At 40.1% G+C, this 20977-nt stretch overlaps 1 protein-coding gene across 3 annotated transcripts in view; it reads right to left on the bottom strand.

Annotated features, from left to right (window-relative positions):
- MSS51 (MSS51 mitochondrial translational activator) overlaps window positions 1-20977 on the bottom strand; it is a 187356-nt gene that overhangs the window by 155107 nt on the left and 11272 nt on the right. Inside the window, exon 1 of one of the 3 annotated variants that reach the window (XM_053695056.1) lies at window positions 19224-19261. The exons of the other annotated variants lie outside the window; for them this stretch is intronic. Within the exon in view, the coding sequence (XP_053551031.1) occupies window positions 19224-19246 (23 nt within the window). The 5' untranslated portion in view covers window positions 19247-19261. Of the gene's footprint in view, window positions 1-19223; window positions 19262-20977 lie in introns of those variants that run through there. 3 annotated transcript variants of the gene reach the window in all.

Genomic DNA, 20977 nt, shown 5'->3' with positions numbered 1-20977 from the left:
ATGAGATGAAAGAGCTAAGAATAGTAGAACTTGAAACAGAGTTAGCCATGGGTGTTAGTGCAAAACCGCTTGGCTTTTTTTTGGCTTTGGGTGCGGCTATTCATGCAGGCCATATAGAGCTGCCACCATTCGGTGTCGTATCAGCTATTAAACTAAGAAGAACAGTACTACCAAAATACAGCCGATGAAGGGCCTTAGGAAGACTGAGCCAAGGTTGGATTGTAGTATTTGGTTAGGCTAATCATGATGGCCATGTAGACCACCACCACCGAGAGTCCTGGAAGTAACAGGGATGAGATGAAAGAGCTAAGAATAGTAGAACTTGAAACAAAAGAGTTAGCCATGGGTGTTAGTGCAAAACCGCTTGGCTTTTTTTTGGCTTTGGGTGCGGCTATTCATGCAGGCCATATAGAGCTGCCACCATTCGGTGTCGTATCAGCTATTAAACTAATAAGAACAGTACTACCAAAATACAGCCGATGAAGGGCCTTAGGAAGACTGAGCCAAGGTTGGATTGTAGTATTTGGTTAGGCTAATCATGATGGCCATGTAGACCACCACCACTGAGAGTCCTGGAAGTAACAGGGATGAGATGAAAGTGCTAAGAATAGTAGAACTTGAAACAACAGCGTTAGCCATGGGTGTTAGTGCAAAACCGCTTGGCTTTTTTTTGGCTTTGGGTGCGGCTATTCATGCAGGCCATATAGAGCTGCCACCATTCGGTGTCGTATCAGCTATTAAACTAATAAGAACAGTACTACCAAAATACAGCCAATGAAGGGCCTTAGGAAGACTGAGCCAAGGTTGGATTGTAGTATTTGGTTAGGCTAATCATGATGGCCATGTAGACCACCACCGAGAGTCCTGGAAGTAACAGGGATGAGATGAAAGAGCTAAGAATAGTAGAACTTGAAACAAAAGAGTTAGCCATGGGTGTTAGTGCAAAACTGCTTGGCTTTTTTTTGGCTTTGGGTGCGGCTATTCATGCAGGCCATATAGAGCTGCCACCATTCGGTGTCGTATCAGCTATTAAACTAATAAGAACAGTACTACCAATATACAGCCGATGAAGGGCCTTAGGAAGACTGAGCCAAGGTTGGATTGTAGTATTTGGTTAGGCTAATCATGATGGCCATGTAGACCACCACCGAGAGTCCGGGAAGTACCGTATTGTTCCGAGTATAGGCCGCTCCTGATTATAGGCCGCACCCTTAAAGTTTGGTGCCATTTTAAAGAAATTAAATTTTTAACACATTACTGCCTTTCATACACATTACTTCCTCCTCTTAACCCACTCAGCCTCCTTCCCTCACACAGTGCCCACTACTCACCCTATTAACTACCTACCTCACACAAGCCTCCCCTCAGCCCTCCACACCCTCTTAGCCCCCTTCTTCCTCAAACAACCCCCTCACAACATTTCCTGTTACAGTATCTCTCACGCTGTGTCAATGGTGATATTCTCTTTAGTGACCAGTTAACAGGCAAATGTGCCCAGATAGCCCAGCTATTTCAAGGTAACAACTGTGTAATAGGTCCTGTTCTCTTACCTTCCCCCTTAACGGTTCATCATCACACACAACGATTAGGGAAAACAGGATAAGTGACAGTTGTCCTTCTAGCTGCTAGCTGTACCTCCAACAGGCTCTCACCAGCATCACTTTCTCTAGGGACCTCTGTCAGACCCGCTGTGATATCGCTTACTCTCCGGTCGGCAAACACTCCCACAGTATAGCTCCCAAACCACAATGAAAGTAGGGGGAGTTCACTCCCAAGCGTTGTGCTGGCGTGGTGGCTCAGAGTCCGGCTGTGTCCCAGATCTGGGCTCTTGCTCTCCTGCTTAAACTCGCTGCTCCTGAGTGCAGCTTTGAGTGTGGGGTCATGCAGATTGTCACTGCAGGAGCTTCGGTTGTTGGCGGCGGCCAGCGGTGTCTCCAGGAAGCCCAGTGTAACAGTCCGACTCTGATGACATCATCAAACTGCTGCAATTGATTGTGGTTGTCATGGATACCATGTCAACGCTGTTAGAGAGAGTGGGTCATAACCGGCAACAGTAGCAATCCAGTACTGATGTTATTGCAGATACGTGAGGCACAAATTCTCCCTGAAACAAAAACAAGGTACTTACCTATACCAGTATTTTTATGGTATTTTGTGCAACATCCCGATTATAGGCCGCATCCCTAGTTTAAAGACTTACATTTGGGGAAAAAAGTGCGGCCTATACTCGGGACAATACGGTAACACGGATGAGATGAAAGAGCTAAGAATAGTAGAACTTGAAACAAAAGCGTTAGCCATGGGTGTTAGTGCAAAACCGCTTGGCTTTTTTTTGGCTTTGGGTGCGGCTATTCATGCAGGCCATATAGAGCTGCCACCATTCGGTGTCGTATCAGCTATTAAACTAATAAGAACAGTACTACCAAAATACACCCAATGAAGGGCCTTAGGAAGACTGAGCCAAGGTTGGATTGTAGTATTTGGTAATCATGATGGCAATGTAGACCACCACCGAGAGTCCTGGAAGTAACAGGGATGATGAGATGAAAGTGCTAAGAATAGTACTACTTGAAACAACAGAGTTAGCCATGGGTGGTAATCCAAGACCGCTTGGATTTATTTTTGTATTGGGTGCGGCTAATCATGCAGGCCATATAGAGCTGCCACCATTCGGTGTTGTATCAGCTATAAAAATAATAAGAACTGTACTATCAAAATACAGACAATGAAGGGCCTATGAAGACTGAGCAAAGGTTGGATTGTAGTATTTTGTTCGGCTAATTATGATGGCCATGTAGACCACCCGTAACAGGGATGAAAGTGCTAAGAATAGTACTAATTGAAACAACCGAGTTAGCCATGGGTGTTAGTCTAAGACCACTCAGCTTTTTTTGGGTTTGGATGCAGCTAATCATGAAGGCCAGATAGACCTGCCACCATTTGGTGTTGTAACAAGTATTAAACTGCAAAGAACAGTACTACTTAACACAACCGACTTACCATGGATCCCAGAGCATATGTTTGGTTGTTATATTTTGTAAGGGTAATCATGCAGGCCATATAGACCTCCACCAATAGGGTGAGTATGAGTAACAGCTATTAAAATGCGAAGGACATTACTAATTAACACAACATAGTTACCATGGGTCGCATACCAAGAGCAGATGTCTTATTATATTTTGTATGGGTAATCATCCAGGCCGTATAGACCTCACCAAATAGGGGGAGTTACAGAGATTAAAGTGCTAAGAATGGTAGTACTTAAAACACAACCTAGTTAAAATAGGTAGCAGACCGCATGTCTTATTATTATAATTTTTCAGGGTAATCTGGCAGGCCATATAGAACACCCCCGATAGGGGGGGGAACAGGGATTAAAGTGCTAAGAAAAGTACTAATTAACACAAGCTAGTTGGGTCCAAGAACGCATGTTTAATTATTAGACTTTATTAGGGTAATTATATATCTAACAAATATATCTATTTCTCTTCTATCGATTCTATCTAACTATCAATCTATGTATATCTATCCTATCTATCAATCTATCTTCTGTCCGGGATGTTTTGAGACAGCCACTTTGGGAATGTTAGTTGATTTAGACCCATTATGGCTTAAAAGCAGACTCTGCATAAACTATGTAATTTTCCATGGGAGTTTTGCCAGAGATCCCCCTCCAGCATGCGACAGTCCAGGTGTTAGTACCCTTGAAACAACTTTTCCATCACTATTGTGGCCAGAAAGAGTCCTTGTAGGTTTTAAAGTTCGCCTGCCTATTGAATTCAATGGCGGTTTGAGGGTTCGCGAACAATACCGGAAGTTGGAGTCCGCCGTTCGCGAACCGAAAATTTTAGGTTTGCGACATCACCAGTAGTGTCTATTACATGCAGTTATATGAAAATTGGTGTATACTGTCCCTTTAAGGGAAAGTTTTATGGTATGATTTGTTTCCTTGTTTTACTGTTTGTCCAGTGAGAATACTTAAAGGGACAGTAACCACCTTGTAATTACAAGACATTTCTGTAGTTTTGCTATAGAATAAACATATCAGCCATTTTTAAAGACACAAATTAACATCCTTTTTACTGCAATTGAGTATTAATAGCAAAACTCCACCTACTATTTGCCTTATTTGCAGGAGCCAATCTAGTTTTTTATCTGCAGACAACAAGGTAAACCCTGGTCATAATGCCAGCATAAGTACATTGTTTTGCAATTGTTTTAATTTAAAACCAATTAGGCATGAGTATGTAGCAGAGTTAGCCTTGAAAAGAGCAGCGTGCATTTAAAGTTCTTAGTATTAGAAAATCCTTAATTTTCAGAGTAAATTACATGAAAAGGGGGGGATGAATACTGAAAGTATATTGCAAAGTTGTTTCATTATACATAACTAAACATTTTATATAAAAAAGCACAAGGTTTTTAGTGTCCATTTAACCTTTCTGTGTGCCAATTGCCACTAATTGTGAGAAATATATTGGGCAAATATGGGTTGCAATTGCTAGGACAACAGATTTCTCAGTGCTTAGTGCTGCACTTTGTGATTTGAGACATGAAAAGCAGCTGCTATACTGAGTTGTAACCCTCCAATGAAAAAGACAGAATCAGAAGAGAGGAAGGGGCTAATTTACCAATGTATGGCGGACATGATACGCTGTAGCATATCATGTCCGCCAGACATCGCTGAATGCCGACAGCATACGCTGTCAGCATTTAAAGGGACCTTCTACACCAGAATTTTTATTGTTTTAAAAGATAGATAATCTCTTTATTACCCATTCCCCAGTTTTGCATAACCAACACAGTTACAATAATATACTTTTAACCTCTGTGATTATCTTGTATCTAAGCCTCTGCGAACTGCCCCTTTATTTCAGTTCATTTGACAGACTTGCAGTCTAGCCAATCAGTGCCTGCTCCCAGATAACTTCACGTGCACAAGCACAGTGTTATCTATATGAAATACGTGAACTAACACCCTCTAGTGGTGAAAAACTGTTAAAATGCATTCTGAAAAGAGGTGGCCTTCAAGGTCTAATAAATTAGCATATGAACCTCCTAGGTTAAGCTTTCAACTAAGAATACCAAGAGAACAAAGCAAAATTGGTGATAAAAGTAAATTGGAAAATTGTTTAAAATTACATGCTCTATCTGAATCATGAAAGTTTATTTTGGCCTAGACTGTCCCTTTAACATTGCAAAAGCAGTTCTGGAGTGTCAATTAACCCGATCGTATGGGATCGTGTGGATTGATGTCCGCAGCCCCAGAGGCAGCGGAACAATTAAGTAGCAGCGGTCCTAAGACCGCTGCTTCATAACTGCTGTTTCTGGCGAGCCTGATAAATGGGCCCCGAAGTGTGCTATAGGATCCAGAGGTGGCAAAAGTGTTTGATTTATATTATATAGTTTACTGTATTCATTCAAGTTCAGTTAGATGTATCTCTCACATATATATTTATAAACATACTAGAGTGGGATAATATTATACTCGCACATATTAATGTTAAGACAAAAAGATTTACCATATTAGGGGGCAGATTACATCTGTCGCGCTAAAGTTGGGCACAAACACCACTCAAAGTAATCTTTTATCGCGGACGGGTTAAAGTACATATCACATTGAAAGTAAATTGTTTCTGCGTGCGAGACACCCGATGCGCGCTAACTTCAGGAATTCGGATATTATGGCCGCATTAACGTCTTCTCTCCCGATACTTCAAATGAGCGAGCAGAACAAAAAAACTAACACTTGTCGCTTGCGCCACTAACCCAACATAGTGTTAAACCTGTAGCGCTAATCCCGAAGGTAGTTTTTACATTCCATTAATTTACACATGCAAGAAAATCTTATATACATATTTGAATTTTAAAATAAAAAAGATCATTATTTTTTGTAAAATATATATCTATAGCTTTATAGCTATATAAATATACAGATATATTTTTATTTTTCCCCACACCCCTGTATATATACATTATAGCCCTTTCCAGTCAAATACCTTGTCATATAACATTTACCTTTTTAACCCTTATTTCTTTTTTTAATATTTATATGAATGTTTTTTATCAGATAGTGTATATATGAGTGTAACACTTAAAGGGACATGAAACTCAAAAATTTTCTTCCATGATTCAGATAGAGAATACGATTTTAAACAACTTTCCAATTTACTTCTATTAATTAATTTGCTTCCTTCTCTTGTTATCCTTTGCTAAAAGCTCTATCTAGGCAAGCTCAGGAGCAGCAGAGAGCCTAGCTGTTGATTGGTGGCTGCATGTATATATATGGTTGTGATTGGCTCACCCATGTGCTCAGTTAGAAACCAGTAGTGCATTGCTGCTCCTTCAACAAATGATACCAAGAGAATGAAACAGATTAGATAATAGAAGTAAATTAGAAAGTTGAAAGAAACATTTTGGGTTTCATGTCCCTTTAATTATTTTAATAAAGAACAGAGACTTTTTGCTTAGAGAGCTTACTGTGTATCCTTTTTCAGAAACTCTTTTCTGGTGTTTAGCGTATAATCTAGTCGCTCCCTATTTAGAAGCACCCAGACTTAGGGGTAGATTTATTAAAGGCTAGGCAAACTTTGTTTGTGCTTTGCCTGTAACTGCGCCCCAGCTCGCCTCCGGAGAAGCGCACATGTGCGCCTGAATTTATCAAAAAAATAGACGTAACTTTGCGCAGGCGAGCTGGGGCGTAATAATGATAAATTTCGCCTGTCGAAAAAAGCATTTACTCCCTATTTATCACAGCATATCCCTATAAATATTTACGCCGCCATGTCTTGATTATGAAAACAGCATTTTTTAGGTAACTATTTAGCTTATATTTATATTATATAATGTTTCTGTGCTGTTTTTGCCATATGTTGATAATTTAAGATTGCAAAAATAAATATATCAATATATGGATATATATAAAACTGTTGGTACCCATATGCGCCTGTGGAAGCGCAAATTTCTGGCAATACCAGTCTCTTCTTGGCGCTGAGCCTTTGAAAAATTAGTTAAAAGAAGAAAGTACTACATCACAAGATGTAAAAGCATGTATTATAATGGTGTTCGCCTCAGTCTGTATGGCGAAATATACAACACGCAATTGAAGCCGAAATTTCAGTTCCCTATCGGTGCATAGCAATGATACATAAGAAACTGGGCGTATTTGTAGGTCGGGCTGCTAAATTACGCCTATTACTAATGTATATTGTTGCACTCAGGAGCGCGCCTGTACGCCTAAGCGAATGCAAGCGTTGTGCAAAGACGTTTGTTTCAGATTTACGCAATTATAGACGCAGAGTTCTCTGATGAATATGCCGATCAGTACGTATGCACTATTTTGGATGGAATTAACCCTTTGAGTGCTAAGTACTTTCCCACCTGGGTGCTAAGATTTTTTTTTTTTTTTTTTTTATTTGTTGAACAATTTTTTTTAACTTTTTTTTTTATTTTTTTCAGACCCCCAAGACTTACACTGTTGAAAAGGTTGGGCGATTACCTTTCCAATGGTCGGTCTGTAGCTGCTTAGATGCCTGAGATACAGGCTTCTAAGCAGCATGCCCCCTGCTCCTATACTTAACATTGTTAAGTATAAATAAAGTTGCACGGTGACGTCATCACGTTATTGCGTGTGACATCACCACGCAAAACAGGAAGCCCCGGCGATGCCTGTCACTCTACAGGCGCGATCGCTGGGGTAGGAGTGGGTGGGAGCCCCCAGATCTCCCTAAAGGTGGGAGAGTGCTAGTGACGGCTCTGAGCCGCCTTTAGCACCAGAGTGGGAAACTCTGCGACGGCTCAGAGCCGTCGTTAGCACTCAAGGGGTTAAAGGAGAATGGCTTTGGTAAATCTACCCCATAGAAGTAAGTCTGCAGTTCCTAATCTCTTTACTTTCCCAATATTGCCACCTCTGTTTCAAGGGAGACTATTTAGGTATATTGTCATTCACAAGAAAGGAGCGATACCGGTAATGAAACGGGTGGAGTAGATTATATGAAAGAAACAGCTGCTTGGTTAGGATTGCTCGGTTACAAGAACTGTTTCATTTTGTTGTGAATAGTTCTCCTGATCAGCTAGTGAGAATAAACAGGGAATACAACACGAATACTGCAGTATTCATTTCAATTTAAATGTAAACAGTTTTCAATCAACTTTTTTTTTTTTTAGACACAATTCTGCTCTTTCTTATGCATGACAGAACTTTTTTTTTTCTTTTCTTTTTACATAAAATATCCTTTTTGCAGGGAAAAGTGGGAAAATTTGCATATTTTGCAGGCGAGCGTGATAAATAACCAGCCATTACAAGTGCACTGGTATTACTCAGTTGAGCTCAAATATCGCTTTAGCGTAAGTGATATTTTTTGCTCAACTTGTAATCTAACCCTACATTAGCACGTGTCGGGTTTGCGCGAGTGTAGCTGTTTCATAAGCACAACATAAATACATTTAAATAGTGTAACTCTCATATATACACTATGTGATAAAAAATATTCATATAAGTATTAAAAAAAATATATAAGGGTTAAAAGTTATGATATTTGACTCAAAGGGCTATAATGTATATATACAAGGGTGGAGATAGATAGATAGATAGATAGATATAGGTAAATAGATATTTAGATAGATATAGGTAAATATTTTACAAAAAATATTGCAATTTTTTTAATATGTATAATGAAATATTTTATTGGTAAATTAATTTAAAAAGAAGTGCTTTTAGAAGACACAAAAGCATGCATTCTGCAAAATGCTTCCTATTGAAGTTTGTTAAATACATTACATTGGTCAGTGATGCACCCTCAGACAATACACACACACACAGACACACTATCTTAATTTCTATCTACCTATCTTTCTGTCAGCCTGTCCATTCATTGGCCCATTCGTCCATCCAACCAACCATCCGCCTGTCTGCCTACTTGGCCCTGGGGCTGTTGCATCAGTCTATACATAGGCATGTGCAGAATGTGCATTAGCCTAATACAGGGGAACCTATATATTTATCTATTACTTTTCACTGCACTCTGGTGTTTTTCCTTTCCTGTAACTCTCTTTTTGGATGTGTATATGTATATAGAGCAAATGATTTTAGGTTGTTAATTTAGTCCTGCATTGGTTGTACTGTTATCCAATGTCTTATTTCTAATGTTTTGTTAATTGCATGTGATGTTCAATCCTTATCAATACTTGTTTTTATTCTTAAATTTATAGCTGTCTTATGCCATAGTTTCAACCTCCTCCAAATGTTACTGTCTGTTTACTTAACTCACCCTGACCAGCCCAGAATCTAACTTTCAAATTGGCCCTTCATTTGTCTCTGATTTATCAATCAAGTAATTTAGTGGGCACAGCTGACTTCCCTGCCTATATATTTAACATTAGCTTGGGCTGTGCATTGCACTGGGCAGTGTGCATTGCTACAACAACATATGTTCCCATTTTTGAAGTGAACATTTTATAAGTGAGACATTAAGAAAGAATTACACAAGAATTGGAAAGGGGCAAGACACAAGACAAGTACTTTTGTAATATTATGTTCTATGTATCTCATTGTTTCCTTATGCAGTTGCTGCTGTAATACTGTGTCTTATGTGTTTAATTGGTTCCCACTTTGTAAAAATGCTTACTATATTCATATTCCTTTTTGCTACCTCTTGTCTCTATAACAAACTACATTATTTAATTACTCCTTCTCCCTCTCCACCTGCACTGTTCATTAGCCCATCTCTCTTAAACTCATCATACTTTTATACTCATGAACTTTACCTATTCCTAAACACTCTCTCCCCCCCCCCCTGCACCTCGTCTCATAACTGCAAATCTGTATCTCATCTCATGTCACTCTCCCTCTTGCTTTTACTAACTGCTAGTGACATCTCCCCTAATCCTGGTCCCCAACAGCTGCCTAGCCATGCACATCCATGTGTACTGTCCCATAGACTCAGAAAACAAAACTCTGCCAACCTTACGCACATTCCTATTGCATCTAAAGCCACCACCCCTTTCACTTGTGCACTCTGGAACTCTCGCTCTGTTTACAACAAGCTCCCTTCTATACATGACCTCTTTATCTCCTGCTCCCTTAACCTTCTGGCCCTAACAGAAACCTGGCTCTATCCCCTAGACACAGCATCCACTGCTGCTCTGTCACATGGGGTCTCCACTTTAGCCACGCTGCTAGATCTAGTAATAGACAAGGAGGCGGTGTAGGCATTTTACTTTCCTCTTGTTGTACCTTTCAACAAATACAACCCATCTCTTCCCTCACATTTTCCTCATTCGAAACCCACATGATTCGCTTATTCTCTTCCCCTCTCTATACGTGTTGCAGTCATATACCAATCCCCTTGCTCCTCAACTCAATTTCTAGATCACTTGGCTGCCTGGCTGCCTTATTTCCTTTCCTCAGACACCCCTGCCCTCATTCTTGGTGACTTAAACATCCCTCTTGACAATCCCACTGCCTCCTCTGCAAAACAACTTCTGCAACTCACTTCCTCTTTTGGTTTGTCACAATGGACTGATTCTCCCACTCACAAAGATGGTCACTCCCTTGACCTGATCTTTAGCTATTGATGCAATATCTCAAACTTCACAAACTCCCCTTTTCCTCTTCTGACCACCATCTCCTCACTTGCAACATATCATCCCTCCCTACAACTCTTCCTCCTCCTACTCCTCACACCAAACTTCACAGAAGCATTATGTCATTAGATCAGCAACAGCTTGCTAATTCCCTCGAACCTCTCCTCTCATCCTTCTCCTCCTTTTCCTGCCCTGACCAATCTATCTACTACTATAATTCCACCCTTACATCCATCCTTGACAATCTGGTCCCACTTACCATAGCTCAGAAATCACACACTCATCCTCAGCCCTAGCATACTCCTCTGACACAGTACCTACGCAGATGTTCCCGTACTGCTGAGCGGCACTGGAGAAAATCTTGGGAGTTCAGCTGATTTTCTTCATTACAAATTCATCTTGAACTCCTAGTATTCTTTAACCTCCATAAGCAACACTACTTCTCTACTCTTATCTCTAATCTTTCTTCAAACCCAAAACGTCTGTTCTCCACTTTCAATACTCTTCTCTGCCCACCCCCACTTCCTAATACAACTTCTCTGTCAGCTCAAGACTTTGCCAGTCACTTCAATAGCAAAATTGACTCCATCAGAAACTAAATCAGCTCTCAACATATGTCCATTCTCTCACCCCCTCATACGCTCGCAACCACAACCCACTGTCAGGATATCTGTGGGTGTTATTAAATAACATATATATATATATATATATATATATATATATATATATATATATATATATATAGTGTTGCTTGTGTGTTTCTTGATCTGCGCTGTGTATGTTGCAAATGGTTATTTTGCTCTAATTAGTTCCTCCTGATATATTTCAATGGCAGCTAGTTTCTGAATATTCCACTATCATCAAATGGAATGTGAAGGAAAAAGGTATGGAGTTGAGTTTCAGAGTTCAGCGCACATAGAATGGAGAAAAACAAAAACAAAACCAAATTATGGTGCAGTATGTCAGTACTAGGCAATCAAAAACTAAACGTGAGATTTAAATGTGCTCACCTTGTTTAACCTCAAACATGTGAGGTATGTTGGAAGCATGGAGGGGATGTAATCCCTATCTGTGGTAAAGATGTTTCCAGCTGGTATGCAGAAACTTTTAGCAGGTGGAAATCTTGATATCCCTGGAGTAGAAATATCTTGGTATTTCAGACAAACTTCTCCTCTCTGGAGTTAGGTAGAGACACTTTAATTCTTTTTGCTGGATTTCTTTCCTTGTTGCTGTTTATTTCTTTTCCCCTTCTTTATACTTGAAAGGCTTCTCCTCTCTGGAGTATGGTATAAACTTTATGTATGCAAACCAATTAGTGCTCGGTTTACATACTATGAGATCAATTGTGGATATTAATTGCAGCACTCATGAGATGTGTATAAATGATGCTTGCAAGGACACAAAGTCAAATTTAAAATAAAAACACTTTTATTTTCCAATGTCCAATAAAAAATGATAAACAGAAATCCTCTTTGATAATAGTCCAGATCAGGGACAGAAATAGGTGAGCAGATGAAATATAGTATATTTCTTTAAATCCGGTAGTGAGATTTTTTTTTTATCAGGGTTGGTGCAAAAACAGCTTGCTGATAAAAATTAGTGATATTGTGGTATAGGATGCTGTAAGTACAGCTGGAGGTAAATTCCTTGTGGTGGTTTTGAGCTCTGAAAAGCTCCCAGAGTTCAGGTGGATAAGTTGGTGTTTATGATGGAAAACCGTAATAAATAGTTACATGAACTGCTGTAAATACAGCTAGATGATGATTCCTTGTGGTTTTTTGAGCTCTAGATAGCTCACAATATCCGGATGGATGTGGATTCTTAAGCCTGTCAGTGACAGGGTCCGTTGCTGAAGTGTTTGAAGCTTGGTCTCCCTGGACAGGAAGTGACGTCTGAAGTGGGCGTGCCCACTTCTGACGTCACTTCCTGTCCAGATATTGTGTCCGGATCCGGATATTGTGAGCTATCTAGAGCTCAAAAAACCACAAGGAATCATCATCCTGTCCAGGGAGACCAAGCTTCAAACACTTCAGCAACGGACCCTGTCACTGACAGGCTTAAGAATCCACATCCATCCGGATATTGTGAGCTATCTAGAGCTCAAAAAACCACAAGGAATCATCATCCAGCTGTATTTACAGCAGTTCATGTAACTATTTATTACGGTTTTCCATCATAAACACCAACTTATCCACCTGAACTCTGGGAGCTTTTCAGAGCTCAAAACCACCGCAAGGAATTTACCTCCAGCTGTACTTACAGCATCCTATACCACAATATCTCTAATTTTTATCAGCAAGCTGTTTTTGCACCAGCCCTGATAAAAAAAAAAATCACTACCGGATTTAAAGAAATATACTATATTTCATCTGCTCACCTATTTCTGTCCCTGATCTGGACTATTATCAAAGAGGATTTCTGTTTATCATTTTTTATTGGACATTGGAAAATAAAAGTGTTTTTATTTTAAATTTCACTTTGTGTCTTTGCAAGCATCATTTATACACATCTCATGAGTGCTGCAATTAATATCCACAATTGATCTCATAGTATGTAAACTGAGCACTAATTGGTTTGCATACATAAAGTTTATACCATACTACAGAGAGGAGAAGCCTTTCAAGTATAAAGAAGGGGAAAAGAAATAAACAGCAACAAGGAAAGAAATCCAGCAAAAAGAATTAAAGTGTCTCTACCTAACTCCAAAGAGGAGAAGTTTGTCTGAAATACCAAGATATTTCTACTCCAGGGATATCAAGATTTCCACCTGCTAAAAGTTTCTGCATACCAGCTGGAAACATCTTTACCACAGATAGGGATTACATCCCCTCCATGCTTCCAACATACCTCACATGTTTGAGGTTAAACAAGGTGAGCACATTTAAATCTCACGTTTAGTTTTTGATTGCCTAGTACTGACATACTGCACCATACTGCACTGCTCCCCCCTATATCTCAGACCTTGTCTCAGATACTCTCCCTCCCGTCCCCTTCGCTCTGCTCATGACCTCCTACCCTCCTCCTCTCTTGTTACCTCATCACACTCCAGTTTACAGGACTTCTCCAGACTGGCTCCCATCTTATGGAACTCCCATCTTTGTTTTTGTTTTTCTCCATTCTATGTGCGCTGAACTCTGAAACTCAACTATATATATATATATATATATATATATATATATATATATATATATATATATATATATATGTTATCATATATCTAAGTGTAGATAAATAAGACCAATAATTCATTTTATTTGTGAAACTGTTTTGAGGCAGCCCCCTCTTGTTCTGAAGTACAGATTTGTAGAACAAAATAAATAGACACTTGTAAAACTCAAGATGTCACTTTAACATAGGATCCCTCTTCTATGTAATAAAAGTTATCAGGTAATGAAATGACCCCATGTGGAGATATACAGACATCCTGTCTGAGATGGGTCTTTGAGGCTTGTATACCTGTTTTTACAGAGGAAAATGACCGTTTACACTTAGGTGTTAAATTGTTACCTGCTGAGTTTTAATACACAGGCATCTGAACTCAAGTTACCTACAGACATATGGGAATGCTGTGACTTAATCTTCATATAATATTATATTAACAACAGTAGTCGGCTTGCTTGTAAATACACAGCCTGTGTTTGATTTAACAGAAAGTTCTGAACTACAAATATCATTATTACTGGATTCTGTATGAGGATACATCTTTATTTATGTGCCTGTTTTGATCTACCATCCTGTGAGTAGCCTGTAGTAGTAAGCATATGGGGCTCATTTATTAAAGAAGTTAATAATCTACACTTAGATCTGTGTTGCGCTTCTCTTACCCTCTTTATCTAGCTTTCTCCCCTGTTACTGAGGAAGATGTTTCGGCACTTATACTGCGCTCTCACCTCACTACCTGTCCCCTTGACCCTATTTCCTCACAGTTACTCCCCTCCCTCTCTTCTACCATTACCCCTATACTCACACACATTTTCAACTTCTCCATCAGCACCGGTATATCTCCCTCATATCTGAAACATGCTCTGGCCACACCTATCATCAAAAAACCTTCCCTTGATTCAACCTCCCCATCCAACTACTGCCCTATTTCCCTCCTCCCTCTTGCCTCAAAGCTTCTTGAAAAACTAGTAAATGCACGCCTATCCCATTTTCTTATATGAAACTCCCTCCTTAACCCACTGCAATCTGGATTCTGTCTCCATCACTCCACAGAGACAGCAATTGTTAAGGTTACCAATGACCTACTTACAGCAAAATCAAAAGGCCACTTTTCTCTGCTTATTCTCCTTTGATACTGTTGACCACCCTATTTTGCTCCAAACCCTCCAATCCTTCGGCATCTGTGACACACCCTCTCGTGGTTCTCTTCCTACCTGACAAACCGTACCTTTAGTGTAGCCTTCTCTGGGGCCTCCTCTGTCCCGTCACCACTTTCTGTCGGGGTACCGCAAGGCTCTGTCCTCTGTCCCTTACTCTTCTCAATCTACACATCATCATTAGGTCCCACAGTTTCCAATATCATTTGTATGCCAACGACACCCAAATCTACTTCTCTGCACCAGACCTATCTCCTTCCTTGTTAACCCGTGTCACTAACTGTCTTTCTCACATCTCTTCCTGGATGTCCTCTCACTACCTCAAGCTAAATCTCTCCAAAACTGAGTTCCTTATTTTCCACCCTTCTTCCAGAATCTCCACCCCCAATCTCTCTATAACTGTCGACAAATCCATCATTACCCCTACCCCACATGCCGATGTCTCTGGGTCACATTTGACTCAGATCTTTCTTTCACTCCTCACATTGTCCTTGGCTAAATCCTGCCGCTTCCACCTTAAAAACTTCTTTAAAATTAAAAAATCCCCTACACAAGACACAACTAAGATTTTAATCCACTCTCTGATCCTTTCCCACCTTGATTACTGCAACTCTGTCCTCTCTGGACTCCCCAACTGCTGCCTATCTCCTTTACAATCCATAATGAATGCTTCTGCCAGGTTAATCTTCCTTACACGTCACTCTTCATCTGCTGCACCTCTCTGCCAATCCCTTCACTGGCTTCCTCCTCTTGCCTCTAGGAATAAACACAAAATTCTCACTCTGACATACAAAACCCTCAACTGCACTGCTCCCCCCTATATCTCAGACCTTGTCTCAGATACTCTACCTCCCGTCCCCTTCGCTCTGCTCATGACCTCCTACCCTCCTCCTCTCTTGTTACCTCATCACACTCCAGTTTACAGGACTTCTCCAGACTGGCTCCCATCTTATGGAACTCTCTGCTTTGCTCCACAAGACTCTCCCCTAGTTTTGAAAGCTTCAAGCGCTCCCTAAAGACTCTACTGTTCAGGGATGCATACAACCTATACTAACCTTACTTATACCAGTTCCTTTCCTCCATTGCTATCCCCTTGAACCCCCTTAGCATGTATGCCTGAGTCCAGCTTTTTTGCACATCACCTTCATAAGAGCTGACTACAACAGTGCAAATCTTGGCAGGGCCCTCTACCCATTTGATCCCTATAATTTTTTTGTTGTACTCTGCCTTTGTTTATAGCGCTGCAGAAATCTGTTGGTGCTCTACAAATAACCGATAATAATAATCTATTTATTTATCTTATTATTATTGTACTTTATTTATAAAGAGCCAACAAATTCTGCATCACTGTCCATGGGTATAAATGATAAAAGTACAAACACTGATACAATATTTGTAAGAGACAAGACATTTATCAAACAAACAAATACAGGAGGAATGGAGGTAACTTACTATTTAGAAGGGAAGGAGGATGACAAACAGGAGGTGAGGACTGCAAGGTTAAGAATAATGTTAGTACAGAAAGAGATGAGGGCAATTATTAGGTAAGTTGGCGGTAGGCTTTCATGAACAAAAATGTCTTTAGGAAATGTTTAAAGTAAGACAGATTAGGGGAAAGTCTGACAGATGAAGTGCGTTCCAGTGGGTTGGTGTTGCATGACAGAAGTCCTGTAGTCTAGCATGGGAAAAGATGATGTTTGTGGATGTAGGGAGCAGTCATTGTTGGACCTTAGGTGGCAGACTGGAGTATATTTGTTGATTAGTGAGTACAGGTAGTGGGGAGCAGTGTTGGTAAGGGCTTTGTAGGTCAGGGTGAGAATTCTGAATTTAATTATGTTGTGAATGGGGAGCCAATGAAAGGATTCACAGAGAGGTGCATCAGAAGCAGAGTGGCAGGAAAGTTGGATTAACCTGGCAGAGGCATTTAGGATGGATTAAAGGGGGGAGAGGTGGGAGAGAGGAAGGCCAGGTCAGTTTTTTATTACAGTAGTCAAGTCTGGATATTGCATGAAAGTGGATTAGTTTCTTAGTGGTGTCAGTGTTCAGAAATTTACTAATTTTGGAGATATTGCATAGGTGGTGCGGCAGAAGGAAGAGAGCAATTGGATGTGGGGGATGAAGGACAGATTGGAGTCAAGTGTAGTGGACTTGGGTTGATGGGGCAATAGTAATGCAGCCAGCAGTGATAGAAAAGTCAGAAATCTGAGTAGAGGGGGAGATAAGAGCTCAGTCTTGGACATGATAATTTTTAGGTACTGAGTGGCGATTCTAGCAGAAAGAAGATCGTTGTTAACCTTGGTGAGGGCAGTATCAGTTGAGTGTTTGGGGTGGAGTTGGAAAATTGCAGGCTTGTGTCAAGATGTTGCTTCATATGTGTTTATCTAACTGTCTGGCTGTCTATCTATCTTTCTGCCTATCTATTCAATAAACTATCTGTTTTTCACAAGCCATAAACATTTTAAATGTGTCCAGTTTCTTAGCCTCAACTTAATTACTCCTCTATCTCACATCACTTCAGAGAATTATGATGTGATTGTTTTTTTAAGCTCCTGTCACGCAGACATAACAAACAGCATTCCTCCTCCTCCTCCCTTCATCAACACTCATCAGCATGAAAAAGACCACCATAGGAGTATGTGCATGACTTATAATTAGCAACTTCCCACATAGTGCAGGAATCTCCCTGTGCAGGAGGAGACAGCTCCTAAATAACTAATGAAGTGTGACAAGAGTGACTTCAATTCACTGACTGGCATGAGGTATTAGGGTCAGGAAAAGTGTGACCTTTAATACACTTGTCTTTCAGTCACGTACATGAGATACAAAACTTTCTAGCATAGCCTTAAATATATCTGTGTGTGTGTGTGTGTGTGTGTCTTTATGTGTATGTCTGTTTGCTTATGTTTGTCTTTGTGTGTGTGTGTGTATGTCTGTTTGCTTATGTTTGTCTTTGTGTGTGTGTGTATATGTGTGTGTGTATGTCTGTGTGTTTATGTTTGTCTTTGTGTGTGTATGTGTGTGTGTGTGTGTATGTCTGTTTGCTTATGTTTGTCTTTGTGTGTGTGTGTGTCTGTGTGTGTGTGTGTGTGTGTGTGTGTGTGTGTGTCTGTGTGTGTATGTCTGTTTGTCTTTTGTGTGTGTATGTCTGTGTGTGTGTCTGTGTTTGTATGTATGTTTATGTATGTATGTGTGTATATATCTGTGTATGTCTCTGGGTATTTGTGCTTTTTTATTGGAATAAGTATACAAAAGTGTTTTTTTTTTTAAATAGTTTTTTTTAGAAATGTTTTTTTTTAATCCATTTGACCCATTTTCTTAATTTAGACTATATTGACTGAGAAGAAGGTTTTTGATGTCTATTGATTTTATTTAAAGGGGCAGTAGATACCTTTTTATTTACAAGACATGTATGTTGTGTTGCTATAGAAACACATTCTCATCTTGTTTGTTGAAATTGTTTTTCAATAGCTAAACTACACTCGCCACTTGCCACAGTCATGATGTTAGTATAAAGTGCATTGTTTTGCAGTTGTTATCAGTTAAAGTTACAGTTCACCCAAAAATGTCTCCCCTTTAATTTGTTTCCAATGATTCATTTTACCTGATGAAGTGTTTTAAATTGTTTACAAGTAGCTCCTTTACCCCTATTTTGGCATTTGAAATAGCTGATTTAGCCTGTGGTATCCCAACCTATACTGAAAGTTTCTATACTGGAGTATATTCTATTGAATAGCCTAAGTAAACAGCCAGCATAAGCGATAACACTCTCAGTGGGGAGCATGCTATTTAAGTAATAAAATTATAATTTTCTATTGTTCTCTCTAAGTATTGAGCTTTCGGTTTTTAGACAGATATAAGATAAGGAAGCAAGTTTGTGTACATAAAAGTGATAACATGAGAATAGATATATTACCTGAAGCTCAACCCATTGTAATAGGCTATGGTTTAAAAGCACAAAACCATCTACTTCATATACACAAATAAACCGAAAAATGCAATTTCTCCTACCCGAGCCTAAACTGAACTATTAAAAGGGCCTTTTGCGGGGCATTGCCCCAAAGTAATAAGCTCTTTTACCTGTAAAAAAAAAAATACAAACAACCCCCCCAACAGTAAAACCCACCACCCACACAACCAACCCCCCCAAATAAAATACTATCTAAAAAAACCTAAGCTCCCCATTGCCCTGAAAAGTGCATTTGGATGGGCATTGCCCTTAAAGGGCAGTTAGCTCTTTTGTGGCCCAAACCCTAATCTAAAAAATAAAACCCACCAATACACCCTTAAAGAAACCTAACACTCACCCCCTGAAAATCAACTTACTGTTCTGAAGACCGGACATCCATCCTCAAGGAAGCGGAAGAAGTCTTCATCCAACCGGGCCGAAGTCATCAACAAAGCCGGGAGAAGTCTTCATCCAAGCCGGGCGAAGTGGTCCTCCAGATGGGCAGAAGTCTTCATCCAGACGGCATCTTCTATCTTCATCCATCCGACGCGGAGCGGCTCCATCTTCAAGACATCCGACGTGGAGCATCCTCTTCATCCGGAGTCTTCTTACTGAATGACAGTTCCTTTAAGTGACATCATACAAGATGGCGTCCCTTAGATTCCGATTGACTGATAGAATTGCCAATAGAATGCGAGCTCAATCCTATTGGCTGATTGGATCAGCCAATAGGATTGAAGAACAATCCAGCCAATATGATTTTTTACACCTTAATTCTGATTGGCTGATAGAATTCTATCAGCCAATCGGAATCTAAGGGATGCCATCTTGGATGACATCACTTAAAGGAACCGTCATTCAGTAAGAAGACTTCGTTTGAACAGGATTCTTTGCGTTGGATGTCTTGAAGATGGACCGCTCCGTGTCGGATGGATGAAGATAGAAGGTGCCGTCTGGATGAAGACTTCTGCCCGTCTGGAGGACCACTTCGCCCGGCTTGGATGAAGACTTCTCCCGGCTTTGTTGAGGACTTCGGCCCAGTTAGATGAAGACTTATGCCGCTTCCTTGAGGTTGGATGTCCGGTCTTCAGAACAGTAAGTCGATCTTCAGGGGGCTAGTGTTAGGTTTTTTAAGGGTGTTTTAGGTGGGTTTTATTTTTTAGATTAGGGTTTGGGCCACAAAAGAGCTAACTGCCCTTTTAAGGGCAAAGCCCATCCAAATGCCCTTTTCAGAGCAATGAGGAGCTTAAGTTTTTTTAGATAGTATTTTATTTGGGGGGTTGGTTGTGTGGGTGGTGAGTTTTACAGTTGTGGGGGTTGTTTGTATTTTTTTTTTACAGGTAAAAGAGCTGATTACTTTGGGGCAATGCCCCGCAAAAAGTAAATTTATGCTTACCTGATAAATTAATTTCTTCTACGATATGACGAGTCCACGGATTTCATCCTTGTGGGATTTATCCTCCTGCTAACAGGAAGTGGCAAAGAGCACCACAGCAGAGCTGTATATATAGCTCCTCCCTTCCCTCCACCCCCAGTCATTCGACCGAAGTTAGGAAGAGAAAGGAAAAGCTAAAGGTGCAGAGGTGACTGAAGTTTGTAAAAAATATAATATAATCTAAATCTGTCTTAAAAATTACCGGGTGGGCCGTGGACTCGTCATATCGTAGAAGAAATTAATTTATCACGTAAGCATACATTTACTTTTCTTCTACAAGATATGACGAGTCCACGGATTTCATCCTTACTTGTGGGATACAATCCCAAAGCTACAGGACACGGATGAAAGGGAGGAACAAGACAGGAACCTAAACGGAAGGCACCACTGCTTGAAGAACCTTTCTCCCAAAACCAGCCTCAGAAGAAGCAAAAGTATCAAATTTGGAAAATTTGGAAAAAATATGAAGAGACGACCAAGTCGTAGCCTTGCAAATCTGTTCAACAGAAGCATCATTTTTAAATGCCCATGAGGAAGCCACAGCCCTAGTAGAATGAGCCGTAATTCTTTCAGCAGGCTGCTGTCCAGCGTCTCATATGCCAGACGGATGATACTCTTCAGCCAAAAAGAAAGAGAGGTAGAAGTAGCTTTCTGACCCCTACGTCTTCCAGAAAAAACAATGAATAATGAAGATGA

Source organism: Bombina bombina, chromosome 11 (assembly GCF_027579735.1).
Source record: "Bombina bombina isolate aBomBom1 chromosome 11, aBomBom1.pri, whole genome shotgun sequence".
In the NCBI taxonomy this organism is placed as follows: Eukaryota; Metazoa; Chordata; class Amphibia; order Anura; family Bombinatoridae; genus Bombina; species Bombina bombina.
The sequence above is the reverse complement of the archived record's forward strand: the minus strand, read 5'-3'. Positions and strand labels throughout refer to the sequence as shown.